The sequence below is a fragment of the Tachyglossus aculeatus genome, unplaced genomic scaffold, assembly GCF_015852505.1.
Source record: "Tachyglossus aculeatus isolate mTacAcu1 unplaced genomic scaffold, mTacAcu1.pri scaffold_177_arrow_ctg1, whole genome shotgun sequence".
In the NCBI taxonomy this organism is placed as follows: Eukaryota; Metazoa; Chordata; class Mammalia; order Monotremata; family Tachyglossidae; genus Tachyglossus; species Tachyglossus aculeatus.
Window position 1 is genome coordinate 186,309 of NW_024044898.1, and position 8,405 is coordinate 194,713.

At 54.0% G+C, this 8,405-nt stretch overlaps 1 protein-coding gene across 1 annotated transcript; it reads left to right on the forward strand.

Annotated features, from left to right (window-relative positions):
• The first annotated feature begins 3,872 nt into the window (after positions 1 to 3,872).
• CCL19 (C-C motif chemokine ligand 19) lies at positions 3,873 to 7,699 on the forward strand. The gene is made up of 4 exons (XM_038742783.1): positions 3,873 to 4,040; positions 6,516 to 6,642; positions 7,181 to 7,277; positions 7,594 to 7,699. Exons 1-4 carry the CDS (start codon positions 3,971 to 3,973, stop codon positions 7,612 to 7,614), a joined length of 315 nt encoding a protein of 104 aa, XP_038598711.1. The 5' UTR covers positions 3,873 to 3,970; the 3' UTR covers positions 7,615 to 7,699.
• The last annotated feature ends 706 nt before the right edge of the window (positions 7,700 to 8,405 follow it).

Here is an 8,405-nt window from a genome sequence, read left to right on the forward strand (position 1 = left end):
GTGTGTCTGCATCTTTGAACGTGGGTGTTTGTGTTTGTGTGTGCGTGTGTGTGTGTGTGTGTGTGTGTGTGTGTGTGTGTGTGTATGTGCTTGGTGTGTGTGAATACCTCTCTCCCTGGCCTGCTTTGGGTGTCAGTGAGGGCTGAGAGGGTTGTGGGTCAGAGGGCGTTTGTGGAGGCCCACCCCTCAGCCACCCCCTCTCCCAGGATTCCACTGGCCAGAGAAGCCCCTTCTGCTGTTCCTGGAAGACAGGATGGGCCCCGGGATGGGAACAAAAAGTCCCAAGCCCAGGAGGAGTTGGTCCAGCAGCTGGAAGGCCTCAATACCCTGCCCCCTTCACCCCCGGACAACTCCAGCCCCCTAGACATATGGGAAACAGGGGAAGCCCAGGACTCTGGGGTCCCAACTTCCCTCCCCAAAGCTGCTTACGGCTCTCAGGTCAGCACGGTTCCCTGAATCTGTTCTCTGGAGCTGGTGGGGAGGGGAGCAAGGGGGACCCAGGAGGGCTGGAGGCGGGCTGGGAAAGCAGAATGGTGTGCAGGGGTGTCACCGGGGCCATCCTATTAGACACCTGTCTCCAGATGAGGTGGCCTGGCCTCAGCCCCATGGGTCACCCCGCCATTCCAGGACCTCCATCCCTTCTACTACAGCACCAATGTGTTCCCTGTCTCTGGCCTCTGGGGAGATGGAGCATGGAAAGGGGCAGAGCAGGGGGCACAGGGAAGGGCAGAATGGGGTGCATGAGGGATGGGGCAGAGTGGGGTGCAGGGGGAGGAGCAGAGTGGCGTACACAGGGAGGGGCAGAGAGGGGGCATGAGGTATGGGGCAGAGTGGGGTGCAGGGGGAAGGGCAGAATGGGGGTACAGGGAGGGGCAGAGTGAGGGGCACAAGGGATGGGGCAGAGTAGGGTGCAAGGGGAGGGGCACAGGAGGGTACACAGGGAGGGGCAAATTGAGGGGTGTGAGGGACGGGGCAGAGTTGGGTGCATGGGGAGGGGCAGAGAAGGGGCATGGGGGCAGAGTGGGGATGTGAGGGATGGGGCAGAGAGGGGTGCAGGGCGAGGGCAGAGTGGGGGGCACAGGGAGGAGCAGAACAGGGTGCAGGGGGAGGGGCAGAGCCGGGGGCATGAGGGATGGGGTAATGGAGACTTGAGTGCCTAGGGGTCATCTCCCTTGAGAGTCTCCCACTGTCAGAAGGGGAAAGTGGAGGGAGGCTGGGATTCTCAGAGAAGGTGCTGGTGGGCAGCTCTGTGGGAAAAGAGAATATTCCCACATGTCCAGCCAGCAAGGAAGGGACTTTCAGCCACTGTGATTGAATCACTTTCAATTTCTCAGCTTTCAACATTTCCTTTCCCGTATTCCCTTTCCCGTCTGATCCCAACTCCATTTCCATCTGATTCCAACCTCATTCCCAGCCTCATTTCAGGCCTTCCAGGCCTCCAGCCAGGGGCTGCCACTGACATCTGGTGGGGTAGGATGGGGGAGGAGGAGGAGGGGGAGGCGGGGGGTGGGGGAGATCCTACCCTCCACCTCCAGGTGCCAAGTCTGGCCACTCTGAACATAAAGCAGAGTGGCCCTGTGATAGGGGCACAAGCCTGGGAGTCAGAGGAGCTGGGTTCTAATTCTACTACTGCTGCCTGTCTGCTGTGTGACCTCGAGCAAGACACTTACCTTCTCTGTGCCTCAATCACCTTGTCTGTAAAAATGAGGATTCGATTCCTGTTCTCCCTCCTCTTTAGAGTGTGAGCCCTATGTGAGACAGAGACTACATGTGACCCGATTATTTTGCTATCTACCCCAAGGCTGAGTACAGTGCTTGACACAGAGTGAGTGCTTAACAAATACCACAATTATTAATTATTATTACTGGACACTGACCCTCCAGGGAGACTCTGGCCAGCCTGGACACTGGCCCTGCAGGGTGACTCCAGCCAGCCACTGCTTAGCATGTGCTCTGTCCAGCTTCTCAACACCCTATACAGTCCCCCAAAATGCCAATCAGTTCCCAACCCCCTTTTACTTTCCCCAGAGATCCCCATATTCAGCCCTCAGAGCCATCAATTCCCAAGTACTCTCTGTATGACCCTGAGGTTCTGACCGCCATCCCCCTGACCAACCCCAAACAATCCCCAGACTAATTATATAAGCCCCAAAGACACTCACAACTCCCCAGAAACCCATCCTCAGGCCTGATATACCAGCCCCTGAACACTCACCCCAAAGACTCCCAGGAAGCCTCCTGACTCTCCCCACTCCAGTCCATACTTCATTCAGCTGCCCGGCTCATTTTCTACAAAGCTGTACGGTCCATGTTTCCCCACTCCTCAAGAACCTTCAGTGGTTGCGCATCCACCTCAGCATCAAACCAAAACTCCTTACCATTGGTTTTTAAAGCAATCACCTTGCCCCCTCCTATCTTACCTCACTGCTCTCCTACTCCAACCCAGCCTGCACACTTTGCTCCTCTAATGCCAACCTACTCACTGTACCTTGATCTCATCTATCTCACAGCAGACCTCTCGCCCACATCCTGCCTCTGGCCTGGAATGCCCTCCCTCTTCATATCCAAAAACAATTATATTCCCCACCTTTACCATATCCAAAAACAATTATATTCCCCATCTTTACTGAAGGCACATCTCCTCCAAGAAGCCTTCCCTGAATAAGCCCTCATTTTCTCTTCATCCACTCTCTTCTGTGTCAACCTTATACTTATGTTCACCCCTCCCTCAGCCCCACAGAACTTATGTACAAGTCTGTAATTTATTTGTTTAGATTAATGCCTGTATCCCCCTCTAGACTATAAGCTCATTGTGGGCAGGGAACATGTCTACATGTCTGTTATATTGTGCTCTCCCAAGCTCTGCACACAGTAAGTGCTCAATTAATACTATTGATGATGATGATGGTGATGATTAATAATGATGCTAAGAGGTCTTGAAGTCAAGTAGAGATGTAAGATTGAATAGTGGGAGAAAATCAGAGCCAGAGTTGCAGGTCAATCAATCAATCAGTGATGTTCATTGAGTGCTTACTGTGTGCAGAGCAATGGGGAAAATACAATACAATAGCATTATTAGACACAGCCCCTGTCCTCAGGGAGTTTACAATTTAGTAAGAGAGGCAGAAATTAAAATAAATGACAAGGGAAGGAGCTGTGTATGAGCATGTGGACATAAATGCTATGGGGCTTAGGGATGAGGTGGGCATCAAAGTATTCAGGGGGTATGAACATGCACCCAGAAAGGGGGAGGAGAAGGAGGAAGAGGAAGAAGAGGAGGAGAAGGAGGAGGAAGAGGAGAAGGAGGAGGAAGAGGAGTAGAGGAAGAGGAGGAAGAGGAAGGGGAAGAGGAGGAGGAGGAAGGGGAAGAGGAGGAGGAGGAAGAGAAGGAGGAGGAAGAGGAAGAGGAGGAGGAAGAGAAGGAGGAGGAGGAAGAGAGGAAAGAGGAGGAAGAGGAGAAGGAGGAGGAAAAGTAAGAGGAGGACTAAATTGGGGGATAGTAACCGGGCATGGGTGTGGACGGGTTGGGGTGGGGTTTTGATGAGTGCAGGGCAGAGTTGGGGGGGAGGGGGGTTAGGGGGGAGGAGGAGGGTAGGGCCCGGGGAGCGGGAAGGAGGAGGAGGAGGAGGAGGAGGAGGAGGAAGAGGGGAAGGAGGAGGAGGAAGAGAAGGAGGGGAGAAGGAGGAAGAGGAGGAGGAGGAGGAGGGCGAAGGAGCCCTGAGGAAATCCCCGCCAAGAAACGGCACAATCCCCGCCGCAGGCTCGGCAGGTGGAGGGGCGATGGGGATGCGGGCTGGGGGAGGGGGCGGTTTGGGTGAAACTGAAAGTTTTGGGTTCTGGGACATAAATAGAGAGAGAGAGGGCGCCCACCCCGCACACACACACACACACACAAACACGCACACACCCAGGGACTCTGGCTCTCGCCGACTCAGCTCCGGGCTGCCCGCATCACGACCAGCCGACAGCCATGAGCTGCCCACGCCTCTCCTTCCTCCTCCTCCTCCTCCTCCTCCTCCTTCTCCAAGCAGCCCCTTGGGGTAAGACGGGTGCAACTTGGGGAGGGTCGGAAGGATCGGAGTCAGGGCGATGGAGGCGGCCTGGCCCCTCTGGACCGTGCGGAATTGTGCGGGTGGGTCAGTGCGGGCTGGAGGCTTAGGAGCCAGGGGGGATAACTTTGAATTATTATTATTAGTACGTGCTCAGTGGAAAGAGCACAGGCTTTGGGGCAGAGGTCATGGGTTCAAATGCCGGCTCCGCCAATTGTCAGCTGTGTGAGTTTGGGCAAGTCACTTAACTTATCTGTGCCTCAGTTACCTCATCTGTAAAATGGGGATGAAGACTGTGAGCCCCCTGTGGGACAACCTGATCACCTTGTAACCTCCCCAGCGCTTAGAACAGTGCTTTGCACATAGTAAGCGCTTAATAAATGCCATCATCGTCATCATCATTAGTTTTGTTATTGTTATTATTATTAATAATAATCATCCTATTTATTGAGCACTCACTTCGTGCAAAGCACCGCATTAAGCGCATGGGGGAGTGTCTGCTTATAATGATGCTATTTGTTAAGCGCTTACTCTGTGCCAAGCTTTGTTCTAAACTCTGGCCCTGTTCTAAGCTCTGAGTACTGGCACTGGTCTAAGTGCTGAGCGCTGTTCATTCATTCATTCATTCAGTCGTATTTATTGAGGGCTTACTGTTTGCAGAGCACTGTACTAAGCTCTTGGGGAGTACAAGCTGTTCTGAGTGGTGGCACTGTTCTAAGCGCTGTAGTGATGCTTGTCTCCCTCGCCCACCCAAGACTGTGAGCCCGTTTTGGGCAGGGAATGATGATGATGGTGATGGTATTTGTTAATGATGATGATGATGGTGATGGTATTTGTTAAGCGCTTACTATGTGCCAAGCTCTGTTCTAAGGGATGGCACTGTTTTAAGCACTGAGCATTGTTCTAAGTGCTGTCACAGTTCTAAGCGCTGTATTGATGTCCGTCTCCACCCACCCCACCTTGACTGAGCTCGTTGTGGGCAGGGAATGGTGATGATTCATTCATTCAGTGTTATTTATTGAGCGCTTACTGTGTGCAGAGCACTATATTAAGCGTGTGGAAAGTACAATTTGGCAAATGATAGAGACAATTCCTACCAAACAACGGGCTGATGGTGATGATGGCATTTGTTAAGCACTTACAATGTGACAAGCACTGTTCTAAGTGCTGGGGTAGATACAAGGTAATCAGGTTGTCCCACATAGGGCTCACAGACTTAATCCCCATTTTACAGATGAGGTAACTGAGGCACAGAGAAGACAAGTGACTTGCCCAAGGTCACACAGCTAATAAGTGGCAGAGATGGGATTAGAACCCACGACCTCTGACTCCCAAGACCCTGCTCTTTCCTTTAAGCCACACTACTTCCCGAAAGAATGTCTTTCTTTATTCTTGTATTGTAATAATATAATAATAATAATGGCACTTATTAAGCACTTACTATGTGCAAAGCACTGTTCTAAGCGCTGGGGAGGTTACAAGGTGATCAGGTTGTCCCACGGAGGGCTCACAGTCTTAATCCCCATTTTACAGATGAGGGAACTGAGGCACAGAGAAGTTAAGTAACTTGCCCAAAGTCACACAGCTGACAATTGGTGGAGCTGGGATTTGAACTCATGACCGCTGACTCCAAAGCCCGTGGTCTTTCCACTGAGCCAAGCTCCCAAGAGCTTAGTACAGTGCTTTGCACACAGTAAGCACTCAATAAATATGATTGAATGAATGAATACAGAATAACATTAAACAAAATTCCCTGCCCAAAACAAGCTCACAGTCTAGAGGACAAGCTCAGGAGTGAAGGGGAGCTCATTCCCCATCTGTGAAATGGGGGTAAAAGATTCAGAGGTCCTGGGTTCTAATCCTGACTCTGCCACTTGTCTGCTGTGTGACCTTAGGCAAGTCGCTTCACTTCTCAGTGCCTCATCTGTAAAATGGAGATTAAGAGTGTGAGCCTCACGGGGGACAGGGACTGTGTTCAACCTGATTACCTTGTATCTATCCCAGTGCTTAGAACATAGTAAGTGCTTAACAAATGCCATGATAATAATAATAATTATTACTATTATTATTATTATCCCTCCCCCCTTAGACCATAAGCCTCATGTGGGTCAGGGGCTGTGTTTGACCTGATTGGCTTGAATCTTCCTCAGAGCTTAGCATAGTGCTTGGCACATAGTAATAGCTTAGCAAACATTAGTACTATCACGTGATTGTGTAAGTGCATCTATGGGCATGTGGACGTAAGTGTTTTGGGAAATCGGCAGGGAGCGGGCAGGTCATCTGGATAGAAAGATGTAAAGGAAACACATGGGGGAAACTGAGGAACAGAATAAGGGTGAGAGTCCCCGAAACTAAGAACCTATGCGCCGAGACCTGGGCTGAGAGCTCCCCATGGAGCAGCTCAGGTAGTGGAGGGTTTGGGGAGAGGGCCTCCCCCGACCCCTACACCCCTTCTCTGTCCCACAGTTTGGGGCGGCACCAACGACGCTGTGGACTGTTGCTTAAGCGTCACCCCGCACCCTGTCCCGCGCCACATCGTCCGCTCCTACCGCCGCCTCGGCCCGCACGACGGCTGCAACTTGTCCGCCACCGTGTGAGTGACCCCCGCATCGGTTCCACCCTGCTGGGATGGGGCCATAGCAGGAGGAGAAACTGGGGAGGGGGTGGATGGAAAGATGGATGGGTGGGGGGGAAGGGAAAGGAGAGATGGGGGGACGGGGTGATGGATGGGAGGATGAACGAGGGGATGGGGATAGAGGAGGCGGGGAGGAAAGATGGAATGGGAGAAAGATTGCAGGATGGACGGATGATTGGATGGACAGGCCTGGCCACCCTGCCATGGACTGATAGGGCAGGGGGATACACTGCTACCACTATGATCCCAAATTGGGAGGGGAGTTGTCTTGTCCTAAAGAGGGAGTCCCGAGGTGGCCCTGGGGGATGGGGCCAGGCTTTCCTTTGCTCCATCTCTGTCCTCTGCTCCCTACCCTCTAAGCTGGCCCCCTGCCACACTCTAGCATCACCGGGGGCCAGGCCTGGGGCTGCCAGGTTGAGGGTCCCAAGGCCAAGCGACCCCATCTCCCCACTCTGGTCACTGGCTTCTCCTGATCTCTCTGCTTTCCGCCACACAGGTTCACCACCGTGAAAGGCCAGCAGCTCTGTGCCCCCGTCAATGTCCCCTGGGTGAGGGGTCTGATCCGAAGGCTGGAGAGGCTGTGTTCCCAGTGGGTAAGCCTCACCCCCTCCCCATCCCCCACCCCAGAAGCCCCTGCCCCGGGCCCTGGCTTCATGTCCCCACCCTGCCCCACCCGGCCCCTCGACCACCCACTCCCGAGCATGGAGACATCTTTCCCCGTTTGGGCTTCTCCTGCCAAGAGGCCCCAGGCCTCACTCCCCACCTTTACCCACCCCACACCCTGTCTGCCTCCCTCACCCTTTCATTCCCCACTTCTTCCAGCCTCCACCTTTGGCCCCCACATCCTCCAGCCTCCCTCCCAGCCCCCCATCCTAGCCGGCCCCAACTCTCCTCCTTTCCTGCCTCCAGAACAAGGTGCACTGCAACTAGCGGCAAGTCGGCAGAGTCCCCGGAGTCTGGCGGCAACGATGGAGCTTTGAGGAGAGTGGATTTGGGGGCGGGGAGCCATGCTCCTGGGGGCATGGGATGGGGAATACTGACTGAGAGATGCTACGTGGTGGGGTGGGGGGTTGCTGGGGAGGGGGATGAGGGCTGGGAGGCCACGGTGGAGGGGAGGGGCACAAGGGGGGCTTCCTGAGGTTGGGCTTCAGAAGGAGCCGAGCTGGCGGAAGTGGAAAGCAAGCATCCTCTGCTACGCTGTGAACTGGGCTGCCGGGGCAGAGTGGGAGAGCTCAGGGAACCAGCTGGATCCTGTTCTTGCCTTCCCGGTCCCCCTGGCTGGACTGGGAGAGGCTGTAACCCAGCCCGCCCCTTCACCCAGGCAGCTCTGAGACGTCCTGTTTGGCCCTGAGCCAAAGCCAACAGACCTCTTTTGGCCACCCCTCTTTTCTCTGGGGGTCTCCTCTCCCAACTGCCTGAGGGAAGGGACCAGCAGTCAGGGAGCCCAAGGAAGCTTGGCCTTTGACCCGGGCCCTGAGACACAGAATGTGGAGCAATCCAGAAGTCCTGGTTCCCTGAGAATTCAAGGACGGGTGGGAGAGGGGACAGAGGGTCTGTTCAACTGTTTGTGCACCTGTATGGATGTGTATCTTTCTCTGTGTGGGGGGGGGGCTGGGGGGGAGGGAGGGTATGAGTCCTCAGGGTGCTAGGGAAGGTGAAGGTCTGATTTGATACAAGTTTTATATGGATTTTCTATGGCATGGACTAAATTAATCAATAAA

Bases quoted from the DNA above. Each gene is read 5' to 3' on its own strand.
- CCL19 (XM_038742783.1), top strand. From the start codon at position 3,971: ATGAGCTGCCCACGCCTCTCCTTCCTCCTCCTCCTCCTCCTCCTCCTC. The intron at 4,041-6,515 runs GTAAGACGGGTG...TCTGTCCCACAG, and splicing joins TCTCCAAGCAGCCCCTTGGG to TTTGGGGCGGCACCAACGAC. The intron at 6,643-7,180 runs GTGAGTGACCCC...TCCGCCACACAG, and splicing joins TGCAACTTGTCCGCCACCGT to GTTCACCACCGTGAAAGGCC.